At 35.9% G+C, this 13,527-nt stretch overlaps 1 protein-coding gene across 4 annotated transcripts in view; it reads right to left on the reverse strand.

Annotated features, from left to right (window-relative positions):
• Window positions 1-13,527, reverse strand: part of LOC106665308 — a 131,631-nt gene that overhangs the window by 18,191 nt on the left and 99,913 nt on the right. For 2 of the 4 annotated variants that reach the window (XM_014391638.2, XM_024228864.1), the window contains one exon: window positions 7,248-7,348. In XM_014391638.2, coding sequence (XP_014247124.1) covers window positions 7,248-7,348 — 101 coding nt within the window. Of the gene's footprint in view, window positions 1-7,247; window positions 7,352-13,527 lie in introns of all 4 variants that reach the window. The other 2 variants (XM_014391637.2, XM_024228865.1) reach the window with 1 other exon arrangement.

Here is a 13,527-nt window from a genome sequence, read left to right on the forward strand (position 1 = left end):
ATATATAGATGTGGCTATAAAAAGAAAGAGAAAAGAAAAAGAAATCAGAGAAGATGGTTGATGGTGAGTGGGTGAATGAGTGAGAGATGGTGAGGGAGAAGGAGAGGGAGAGAGGGAGAGAGAGAGAGAAAGAGAGTGAGTTTGTGTGAGAAGGAGGGAGAGAGAGAGAGAGAGAGAGTGTGAGAAGGAGAGAGAGAAAGAGAGAGCATGAGAACGAGAGAGCGTGAGAGAACCAACCAAATTCTTGGTGTTTATTTGTTATTAACCCACAGTTCATAATCCGAAGAGATAAAAAATGTTTTATCTTTCTTAGATCAATCAAACAAAGTGAAATAGATCATCTTACTGCCCGACTTACTTTGACACCGTAATGAGACGTTGGGAGTGATGAATATCGTTTGATTTATCGATTCGTGATTGCTCCTCTGTTGGAAATAACAATTTCACGCGGTCAACCAAAATGTCATTAGTGGATGAAAGTCAAGTTTACGGATCTTTCTTCGTTGAAACTAACGGAAATAAATGTCACGGGAGTTGAAATTAACTGAAGTATTATATGTCACGGATATGTATGTCAATTTTTATTGATCTAGTTACAGATTTACTTTCAAAAAACTTTATATAATCTTTAAATTATTTTTAATACAATAAAATAGGTGTGTGGTGATTAGTAACCGTTAATCGATAGTTATTCAGAAATCGTGAGATGCGGTCTGGTGTGATGTAGGTTTCAGAAAAACATTTTCTTTATCGTGCCAACGTTTCGATCTTTATTGAGATCATCTTCAGGNAAAATCCCAGGCCCTGAAGATGATCTCAATAAAGATCGAAACGTTGGCACGATAAAGAAAATGTTTTTCTGAAACCTACATCACACCAGACCGCATCTCACTATTTCTGAATTACAATAAAATAGATTCGTTTTCATGTAATTCCGACTATTTATGTAATGTACTTATCTAATCAATCTAATTGAGGGTTGATATTCCACCATCGAAGCTCTGGCACTACACACGGTCACGCTTATAAATACATTCTCACTAAACAGTTAGCGCATAAAGCATGTTTCACAATCTTGATGTATGTATTTCAGTAATACAATTACCTGCAATAAAAAACTGTATAAATCTGTACAAAAATACATCAGTTCTCTCCAAAAATCGGTTTAAAGTACCCAAAAGTCCTTTGCCAAAACTCGAGCATAATTCTCATATCTCATATATATATTCATACTCTCTATGTTTAATCAAGAATGATACCTACCATTTAATAAAGTGGGACACATCGCGCAACCTTTCTCTGCATTTCGGACACATACGCGGTCTTTGGCCCAAAAGTAAGTGGCCGTGAGTCAACCGCGTAGGACTAATTCTGAGCCTGATTAAGATGAATCTTTTGCGTTTGAGACTATTACAAATATATATCAATCTATAAATACAATTAGTACTAATACGATTCATAACCGATCTAGCTATATCTGAAAGTTGCGTAATAAAATAAAATTTGTGAAATTTCCTCTTGATATTTACGGATAAACGTATGTGTAGTTTGGTCGTTTTTCCCACATTTTGGTCATCCTATCTGTATATATCTAGTTTTAAATACAACATAGCAAATAACCTATGCGCAACCTTGGAGCAGTCACCAGAAGAGATCGGTTACAATATCTCAGGACCATAAATATTTTGAACTACACATAGATTTTTGTACATTTATGTATGACATGTGTTATTTAATGGATCGCATCTATTTTTGAATGTAGGAGCTGAGCCACATTTACCACGAGAACTATCGAGTATACTGAGTTTGCACGAACTGAGATGTGAATGTAATTTATTAGCGTGAATTGTAGGGAATATCCCAACAGAGGGGAGGAATGGCGACTACTGTGCGGTATTGTAAACGCTAACCTGCTTTTTAATGTTTTATGTTCAGTTTGTTTGTTCTTATTGGTGCTAATTTATGGAGAATTGACTATGCCATTAGGTACAGAGAGTCTAATAATTCGATAAAGAAAAGAGAGAGTAGTCGTTTAATGTACTATTTGGCCTGGTCATAACTTGGCTGGAAAAACAAAAGAGAAATTAGTAGAATTGATAAAGAAGCGAGAAAGACAAGAAAAGCTTTGAAAGGAAAGGCTAATGATTAAGAAGTTAGCCGGCTATAACCCAAACAAATAAAAATCTTGTTCTGTAGAAACATAAAAAAGGACACGAGCAACGAAAGAATACACAGGCCAACCACTTTTAGTCAGCCTATTCAATTCAATTGAATATATTATCTAGTTCTGTAGAACAAACATATTCAGAAGTAAAAATGTAAAAGTAAACAAACCAAAACAGAGAGGCCTGGAGTTCTAAAAAGATGAACGACCAAAGCATAAAATATAATTTTGTTTATTTATGAAATGCACTTCATTGTATTAGCGTGTGCGAGAGTTTGTGAATTAATCATATTTATTACTGCTGTCTAATGAATAATTCTGTATGTGTTGTGCCGTTTTACCAGGAAGGTCGCCGGTGAACAGGCCTTTGCAGTAAAACACCCTTCCGCTCCATAAAATCACGCCCTTTCGCTCGTATAGAGAGGCCATAAATCTTGGTGTTTATTCGCGGCAGTTTTTACGATAAGGATCAGAGGGCAGATGAGGACATCCCTGCGGACAAATTAGATAAAGGGCAGTGGTGCTTTTTTTTGTGAGGGGCCGTACGACTGTTTTATTTGACAGGTCCCCCATCGCGGCGAGGGCGAGGCCACTTAGCCGGCTAGATTAACGCCACCTCGATTATTCCCGGCTCGGGCCGTCCCAAAACATTTTGATTTAGGCCTATTTGTTTTTAAGGTGCAATAAACTATAAAGAATTGTTCGACTGTAAAAGTCAGAGCCGAGTTTTCCCGGGCCGCCCTCATGCAAACGAATAGCCTACTTACATTAGACAGACGAAAACATGACATGACAGGAGTTTCGGCAAAGATAAAAATCTCAAATTGCCGCGCCCAGGCAAATCTAAAAAAATATCGGTGAAATAAAAGGAATAAATTATACCTTGTATACAGAATACACAACAAGCCGATGAAACTCGCCTCGCCACTTGAAATTCACTACACTTCTCCTTTTATAACGGCTATATTACAGAAACGTGTTTTTTGTACCCGAGCTCAGTTTAAAATCTATAATGTCACATAGTTCACCTACAAACACCTGTTGATAACCGGATTGAATATATTTTATCCAGAAATATAACAAAGTAACCGAATCTTCGGATTTGTTTCTTGAGGAGAAAATATTAGATCTTCAACAAATGAAGACGTTTATCCCTGTATTTTACGATTTTTTTTCTAAATTAAAAAAAGACAGTACAATAAAAAGCAAAAAAGTCAAATTTATAGACAAATACTGTCTGATTCTTGACCTGTTTCCTCCTTACGTTCCATCCAGAAGAGCAATAAATTTCAGTCGTAAATATACATAATTTAATTAATATCCTAATAAAATCACTTCTCGCTAGCCTTATATTATATTTAATCCCGAATTGATGTCATTTGACCTTCTTAAAGATATAAGCGAAGCGAAAATTGAGACGGTTAGCAAAAACATTGTAGTAAAAAATTCCACTCACTCTGACTTTAAAAATACCATACATAGGTTAAGGGGATAAATATAATCTAATTTTTAAATAATCTAATCTTTTAATCTAATTTTTATTGACGATCTATCAAGAAGTATCTGACCAAGCAACAAACAATTTGGAAAGAATCGTTTTTGCAGGTTTTTTGATCATTGTTTACAATCTCGATTCAAAACAGATTTTTCTTATAAACCAAATTGTCTAGTTTCTTAGTTTGTTAAAATATTAATCCCGTTTGTAAAAATCATATATCGAATAGTCAAAAACATAAGTTATGTTGTCCACGCAAGATTTTGCCTCGTTTTACTGGCTCAATTATATTTTCTAAGTGTGTTCAAACAATTCCAACAAATTTAAATCTCGTCAATTTAAGTTAAACAAAAATGCAACAGGAAACTTGGAAAATTTTTATTCTACAAATTGAAAAGCTCCATTAATAACAATAAGTGCAAATAGATTAGTTTTAAATGTCAAAGTTTGTTATGATTTTTGTGTAGAGTATTAATTAACATTTAATTAATTGCAATTATTATTAATTAATTTTAATAGTATTAATAATTAATATTAATTAACACAGCTGCAGTCTCAATGGGGATCTGAAGGATAAAAATACAAGGCAGTACCTTTATTTCCATATAATTGGCAAGCTAACAGAAATTGAGGCAGGTTGAGCTAAAAATATACAAAAAGACATTAATAATGTTGCTTAAAAAGGATTATAATTCTTGCATTGGTTCTCTGGTTAGCATAATTTGTATGTATATATTTTGACAACAATTGTATAACCGCGTTATCTTCGACAACCCCATGGCAGAAAATACGTTTTTCTCATTTGCGTTGTACGGTAAGAGGTTCGCTTACCGATCCCTGGAAATCCAGCTAATCCAGAGATGCGCCAATAAATTTCGCCTTCGGTTGAACCAGTTCCGTTAGTTTCATTTACACTGGGATCACGGCAATTTTACGGTTCAAATTGCTCAAAAGATGATAGATAATTAGCCATATTCGTGACCAGACATAAACAAGATATCAGTGTCGTCCGGTTCCTTTGAAATCAACGAGGTGAAACTAACGTGAATCTTCCAAATTGCCCCCAACACACTTTGTAGGCAATCAACTCTACTTGAAATGAAGCAATTCTTTCTTTTATGAGGGTCAAAAGGCATTCAGAAACATTCCATTTGATATAATGAAATATTTCTTCAAAAATGACTGACACTAATTAATGATTATATATGGTTTTATTTCTACATAATTTGTTTACTTGATTCTAAATATTTAAGTGGCCTCTTCTTTCATGAACCACATTGTAAAGCCCCTCACAATGATCTGTTTTTAAGAACACCACATTTCAGTTAAATAAATGTAAATGAGGGATAGTGTGTGAAGTAAAAAAAAAAAAACATCTCCAATATTAAGAAACCTAGATTTACTTACTAGATCTTACTTGGCACAGTCGTCGAAAAAGGATAGAATTGAACAGGCGATACAAACTATTTAAAAGACAACATGACAGCAGATCGATTTCTTTTAGCCTGTGTCCTCCAGGTAAAGTGCTGGCCACAGTGTCAGTATTGTGATCGGAAGAAATAAGCATATATTAGCACATCGTAATAATAAGAAGTGATATTGACATATGACAATTTGCCAAGTCAATAAACAACTCGAAACTCTCACTACAAAAAACCGTCTCAAGTACACAATACTACTTCAACCTATCTAAACATATCGTTCGAATATGCTCCCTACTTCGCATTCAACCTTACTAAGCAAACGGACCTTTAAATCCTCGAAACCGCAAGAAGTCGGTACAGACCTCCACGATCCTGTCCACTCACCCACCACCTACTCAAAAACCTTCTATCCAATCCCGATGATCCGCATAGACGCCTGAAGAACCAATGGCCACACGATGCCATCCCTAGTGAGAAAAGTGATTAGGGTTGTTGTGGGTACCTAATGTGTTACTCCTCCTCTCTTGCATAATAAAATGTATTCATAAAATTAAAAATATAGCTGCTTGGAAGAACCGCAGTGACCGAATGGATCCGTACGACTCTCACATTTGCCACACTAGCGGTCTCGGGTTTAAATTCCGGCATAGTTTTTGAAATTTTTAGACCTGTACAATAGAGCTTTGAGATCTAAGGGAGGAGAGGAAACCGCAACTCAAGGCAAGGAAAAAATAGCTCAAACACAACAGACGAAAGTTTTAGTGCATTACATGTTGCCCTACGATTCCTCATTGTCATTTAACATGGTCATTTACCATCGACATTGTTGAGTCTTGTAGGAAAGTAAGAAACCAAAACGTGTCTCATAGACCAAAATAGCAAGGATATATAGGCCCAAATATATAACTGTATGATAGTCAAACGACAAGTACATCATCGCCTAGACCCTAAGAAAATGTAGCATTTATAATCTCTGTGTGCAGACTAAGAAATATCAAGTGTCTTATGAATTTTTACTTATATTGGTTATATAGTTTGTTTATAGATCATAGACGACAGTTTACCTCGCCCGATGTTGACCTTGGCTCCTTGTAGAAAGCAAGCAGGATGGCAACATACATGAAAACCGAATTCTTAATAGACTGTTCTAGTTTTGATTTGATCCATTGACATTTCATCATGAAAGTATGGATTGAACGTACCGAAAACGTTTTACAAGTAGACTTGAGAACCGTGCTTGAGAATAATTTTCTAGTTTTGAAAGTATAAATTGAGTTGTCCGTCAACGTAATATTAAGTATCCCCCATCAATCCTTTACTTATATTGGTTGTATAGTTTGGTTATGGGATGGTGATGGCATATCAAATACTCATATGTTCAAAGATATATAACTATGTGTGGTGATTAGTGACCGTTAATCGATATTTATTTAGAAATCGTGAGATGCGGTCTGGTGTGATGTAGGTTTCAGAAAAACATTTTCTTTTTCGTGCCGACGTTTCGATTTTTATTGAGATCATCTTCAGTGCTCAAAGTGTTTGTCTTCTGTGTAATTGTGCCATTCTTGCGTGTCGTGTCACTCTCGACGGAGTACATCTTTACTTAGATATGTCATATAATTTGTTCATAGGATGAGGAGTGTTCAAAGAATAACTGTCTACGAATGAAAGGAAATAAAGGTTAAATGTTTCAGCCTGTTTACTCGCCTTAGGGAAACGTTGCTCAATAGAACCCAACCGGGTTTGGCTCCTTATAGAGAGCGAGTAGGAACGCCATCAACTATGATAAGGTACTGTAAGGAGATTTTTCAAGTTATGATATGATCTTCCATTGATTTTTTCAAAATTTTTACTTAAATTACTTTTATCACTATGAAAGCATTGCGTGAGTGCCAACAGCTGGACTTTGATTAGTTCAATATCTTATGATGGGTCATTCATTGATATCTTGTGCTCCATCATCCTAGATTGTGAATATTATGTTTTAAAACTTCAATGCGTTTGGAGACTTAAATGACCTAGGTGTATAGAGTACTCAGATGATAAGGACAGATAAGACCTACGTTTAACCCTAGAGTGCCATCAACTCCAGATGATGTGATTCTGGGTAATTGTAAAAACGCTAGAAAACCTTTTTCAATAAAAAAAACTTAAGATCGCTTACCGATGCATAAGGCAATCCACAGACGTTCATGCAGAGGTACATGCAGGTCGTCACCCCTTTTAGTTTCACTTGGCCAACGTTTACCGAAGATCTCAGTAGAACTGCTAAAAAAAAGAAAGAATAGAAAAGTAAGCAAGCAAATAAACAAGTGAATTATTACTAACAGTAAATAAATTCAAGTAGAGGATATTTCATTAATAGAAGTAAAAAGGTTAAAACAGTAATGGAATCGCATAAAAGAAAGTTATTGACTGTGGTTTATTGATTAATTTTTGGGCAGATCTTGATATATTACGATGTAAAGATAAAATAACAAAGCGAAAGTTCTTTGTATCGCTAGTTTTACATGTACCTTGTTTACGTTCGTAAATAACTTGAATAAAAAGGATAGTTTTACAATTAATGACGTCCTATGCTACCGCTGACGCCCTGGTGTCCGAAAAGCTATCAAAACGTTCTTGTAGCCGATGAATGCCAATGAGGCGGTAAATGGCGTTGAAGAAAAGTTCAATTCATTCAAATAGACGATTCCATTTTGACAGCTTGTTCTTATTATGCAAATCGTCTCAAATTTAGATTATACGGAAAAATGAGGTATTGGTTATAATACTCTTATGACATTATCAAGGTCGTACACAGTTACCTTCACTTGAGGTATTTTCGAGTAGCCCTTCATAATACTCTCTCCTCCCCTTTTGCCATCAAAGCAGGTGTGCCTCAGGGTTCAATTCTGGGACCTACACTTTTTTGCATCTTTTTAAATGCTTTGCCTACGCTCAAATCCTGCCAGCTGTTTTTGTACTCCGACGACATCGCGCTTTACAGTTCATCCTGGAGGATTAGTGCGAACGTAAAAAACATTAATAAGGAGCTGGAAAGAGTAAGACGGTTCTGCACTAGATGGAAGCTAAAAATTAACTCTTCCAAAAACAGTTGTGTGCTATTCAATTCAATAAGCCCCTGCTTTCCCACAATATATTACCCGAAGGAAGACGTTTGAGTGGTTAAAAACCGTGAGGTATCTAGGGATCACTCTTGATACCAAATTGAATTTTGGTGCTCACACAAGAAATCTTCTTGGCAACGGGAAAGCGGCTATACTAACATTTTTTCCATTGCTCAGAAAGGTGTCTGGCATGAGCCAACACAATAAACTACTAATTTATAAAGTATTTATTAAACCAATGTTGCTATATGCATGCCTAGCATGGGATTTTACCTGTAAAACAAATCTCAATAAATTACAGGTAATTCAAAATAAATTTCTGCGGCTAGCCACTGCCTCTCCCAGATATTATCGATTGAGAGACCTACACGAACGAACTAACATGAAATGGGCAGAGGAGGAAATTTACGATGCGGTCTGCAAATTCTTTAGGCGTATGAGAGTCTCCTCAAATCCCATTTGCAGATCCATAGGTGCATATCCAACAAATGCAAATTGGAAACAAAACACATTGTACCTGGCTTATAAACTTGTCACAGTTATCAAATTCATAGTAATAAGAATATTTATATACCTATTTATGTATTTGATTATTTATTTAATTAATTTATTTATTCACATCTCATCTACACTTTTTATATGCATTTATTTAATTTATATATAGATTTCATCCCTCTGCTTGTGGTTTTTTGTTAACATAAATTTTTTCCCACAAACTGTTATGGAATTTCTCTTACCGATTTGTATAAAAAAATGATTAGTGTAAATAGTAGGAAGCCATAATGAAATGTCAAAATTATTGTATACATTGTTGTGCACATGTACAAATAAAAATTTATTCTGTTCTATTCTACTCTTGGAACTGTTTAAATCGCAATTGGATTACAGAAGAAAAACAAGTCTTCATCGCACACAAATCTTATCGTATTTTCTCCAACCTATGATCAGTTATGAAATAGATTATATTAGAAGAGAAGACTTTTTGTTTTAATTTGAAGCCGCGGCCACGATGCTATGATTGATTGCCAGGCGGAATTCGATACATTTTTAGAGAGAGGAACGTTGAACTGATATATTTAGCCGGAGGGTTATTCGAAAAATTTTCCGCTCGAGACGTTATGCGAGAAGATGCACCTGCCCATCAAAACAACAAATCTTTCCGAAGGATGTCAAAAAGTGACGGGAAATTTACTCAAATAGACGAAGAATATGGCACGTCCTGCGCCCAATATCTTCCGGGACGAAAACAAAAACAAACGACCATAAAATACTACATCAGGATGTATGATGAGTAGGATCCAATAGGATTTTGGCAAACGACTTTGTGAAAACACGCTACATTCATAAAATATTGAAAGAGTTAAAGAATTGATACATTGTTCAGTAAACGTGTAATTGTGAGTAATTTAGATCAACTTGTAGACTATTTTACTATATAGACTTAGACTTATACCATGTGCTTAAACTATTCTAAGACAATGAACAAAATAGCAGACAAAAATATTTCTGCAAAACAGATAAAATAGAGCAAACAAAATCAATCGTCCTCTTGCCATGATGTTAACTTTATTTAACTTAAGGTTAAGTTGAATAATCAAAATGTACTATTCTTATTATTCTTCTTAGGCTAAACCGAGTAGGTTAAGTTGAATAATCAAAATGAATTGTATGTAAGGTTAAGGATTGCAGGAGTCTCTTTATGACAAAATTGGTCTATGGTGCAATCTCAAACTTGAGGTCTTGAGGTCTGGAAATCCATCGTCCTCTTGCCATGATGTTAACTTTGCCATGACCTGACAAAATTGGCCTATGGTGCCATCTCAAACTTGAGGTCTTGAGGTCTTAAGGTCTGGAAATCAATTGTCCTCTTGCCATGATGTTAACTTTGCCATGACCTATGACAAAATTGGTCTATGTTGCAATCTTAAACTTGAGGTCTTGAGGTCTTAAGGTCTGGAAATCAATCGTCCTCTTGCCATGATGTTAAGTTTATTTAACTTAAGGTTTTATCGCATAAAATTGGATCTTGTCGAGTAGGTTAAGTTGAATAATCAAAATGTATTGTATGTAAGGTTAAGGATAGCAGGAGTCTCTTTATGACAAGATTGGTCTATGGTGCAATCTCCATTTTTGTATAGAGCTCTTCGTTATGATTGAGACGTTTTATCATATCTCAAAGCTTTGTTGTATCTTTGTGTCTATTTCTGTGTATCTTTTAGTCGTTGGCTTATCCTCTCCCAAAAGTAGGAATCTGGCCTTCGCACCAACAGAGTGTTCCGCTGTTTCTTCTACTTCCTGATATTAACGCAGGCTTCTTTCTGCCGTTCCGAGTCTGCAGCGTCTAGTCAGCAGTTCATTCTAGTCCTACAATGCCCTAGGTTTTGTAGTTCTGCTGTCAATTTGCACGATGGGCTTTTACTTGTAGCCCGCCCCTGTTCCGGGATACGATCATATTGTTTGATCTACGCTTTTGACAATTCCGTTTTAGGCAAAAGGGTTCAGATAGGTGTCCTCATTGAACTTTCCTTTCCAATATGTATGACACAGACCATTTGCTGTGTATCGTCGTTTGTTTTTTTCGAAATAGTTTAAAGAATGGTGGAATCTATCAATGGACGTGCATAAAGTGTTCGTAAAGGTTGTTTTCGTTTAAAAAATTGTGTTACTTATTTATGTAGTTCTTAATCAAACCAAACCATATTTGTAATTTATTGTAACTTTATTTGAAAATATCTGGCAGAGTAAGGCGTATAAATTTATTTTGTATTACTTAAATTTTATTTATTTTACAGGCGCATACGACAACATAGGTTTGACTATCACCTCATAAATAACAGGTTTGTTGCGTGTTCATACCAGATTCCCTAATGGACAATAAAAATTTGCAGCTTTAACTCGATCTACATTTTGATGTTGTTATTTAACTTTAATTTGTATTTCAGTCTTTGACCGATGAAAAATTGTTCCATCAACTGATAATTCATGGAAAAATAATGAAACATTAGATTTTTCTGTTAATAATGTGACAACACTTGACGACAATACATATGCCATAAGGTGCCAATGCGGAGACTATACAGACAAGTCCTTGTATATAAGTCAATGGCACGAGCGGGATTCGAACCCACGATCTTCGGCTTGATAAGCCGCTGCTCTACCACTTGAGGTCACGATAGCTCAAGTGGTAGAGCAGCGGCTTATCAAGCCGAAGATCGTGGGTTCGGATCCCGCTCGTGCCATTGACTTTTTTATCTCAACTAAAAACCTTAATTAATTGTAATATCAATATTGGTCAAGCGGACCTCGAACTTAGTGAATCCTTTGGTAAGAGTTCAAATTCAAATTCAACGCTGCGAGAAGATGTTTAAAAAATCGTTAAATTAATTTGATTAGAATTTAATCAGCGTACATGTTGTTTGACTCACATATCATAATTTTCAAAATTTGTAAGAAAGAAATGATAAAAATTTATGTAGTTATTCGTTGATAAAATCGTTATTTATGGTAGCATTAAAGTAAGATTATCCTATAAGCAAATTTTTGTATTTTCAGTAAATTAACAATTGTCCGACTGATTGCTGACCTATATACAAAACGAAAAGGTTCGGAGATAAATTTTCTGACCACTCCGACTAGAAAATGATATCAAAAAAGTCGTAAAAATTAGTTGAAAACTGGAAATAAAAGGATTTAAGTGGGTGCCTAATTGAGCCGTCGGATACAAGTTTATGGTTTTTGCCTGTGACTAAAAGCATTGTCTTGTATCGTTTTGAGAGGCTACCTCAGTACCGGGCCCGTTGAGGTTTTTGTCGTCCGGAGAACGGGTAATTTACAGGTCGGCCGTTTCTCCGCGAGGGTCCATCCACGCGCGCTTTATCGCTAGAAGATGCGGACGCAGCGGGACCCGGCGGACCCCCAGAGATCCGCCGGGAGGCCGTCCCTCAAAGGCCGTCGACACTCATTGGATCATCCGCGACATCGGAATTTTTCGGCCACTCCTTGAAATTATTAAGCCACCTGTTAATTACGAGGCGAGGCGTTGGGCTTTAATTGGCGTACATTCCCGGTCGATTTTATTTCCGCGGAAAGTCATTAAAATGGGCAATTTCCGGGTTCGAATGATTGTCTGTCCAGACGAATTTAATAGGCAAGCTACCTGGTTTTGTACAACGATTTTCCATACCTTAAGCCATGCTGTCTTTTAATTTTCTTTAAGTTCAAACTATAAAGGAGTGATAGCTTGTGATTACTAGGAATGCCAGAGATGTTTTCTCGTCTTGTTATCGTTGTTATAAAACCGATGCTGTGTCGGTTTCTTTTCCTAAACCCAAATAGAATTTAACAGAAAATAATTACTCACAAATGATCAATTGAAAATTTAACGGCCTGTAAATGAAATGAAAGAAGATCGTCAAAACTACCCGATTCAATCATGACTGAGGTAAATATAAGACGTGGCTGTCCAAAATGTTAGTTGCCGAGGCTTTACCGAGTCGAAGAGACAAAACTCTCTCCTTTTTCTTTTGATGATGATCTTAACAGGAAAAGAGGAGAATGTTGGGAAATTTCCGGCATCCCGTCATCAGAAACGGGTTCCATAGCAAGCTTCTTATCAATTGCTTTTTCTTGAAAGTAGTTTTTAGTATTCTCGCCTTTTCTAAACCTTTTGCGGAATCAATCCGACGGCCCGAACCGTTATTGAGCTGTAAAGGAAGTACAAACAAAAAATATCCTCCGTCGTTCCAAAATTTCAACTACGATTAACAACAATTCTGTAAATAATTTGTCATTGTAAATTTATTACGCTAATAATGTAAGAATGTGTATTTAAACTGATAAATCAGCTTGTAAATTAAGATGTGAAATATAGTTTAGGGAGCCTCCCTCAGAAGTCATGTTATTTATTAAACCTAAACAACTATAATGTATCATGCGGGAATAACAAATTGCTTTAGTCCAAAATAAATTATGGTGTTATAAGCTAGAAATAGTAAACAATTTTATATAGATTGAGTAATTATTTACACACATTAAACTTTTATATTTGATGTGGGCAGTTTAGTGGCAGACAAATAGCTTTGGTCGTCGCCGGCCTTCTGCATGCTTGTACTTTTTCCGGGTCTTTCACGAGTATTTTTCAACTGCAGTAATTTGAGAGTCTCGATCCGTCACTGCTTCTCTATGAAAACTGAATACACACTTGATGACTAGACCTACAATACGTTTATAGTTTATACATCACCACCCTATACAAACAACCTCGGGGCGGGGGTTAACCCACTCCATTCTCGCTAATAAGTTACTTTTACTTTCCAGTCCTCACACACCCGCCCC

Source organism: Cimex lectularius, unplaced genomic scaffold (assembly GCF_000648675.2).
Source record: "Cimex lectularius strain Harlan isolate CLEC.00 unplaced genomic scaffold, Clec_2.1 scaffold297, whole genome shotgun sequence".
NCBI classification, from domain to species: Eukaryota; Metazoa; Arthropoda; class Insecta; order Hemiptera; family Cimicidae; genus Cimex; species Cimex lectularius.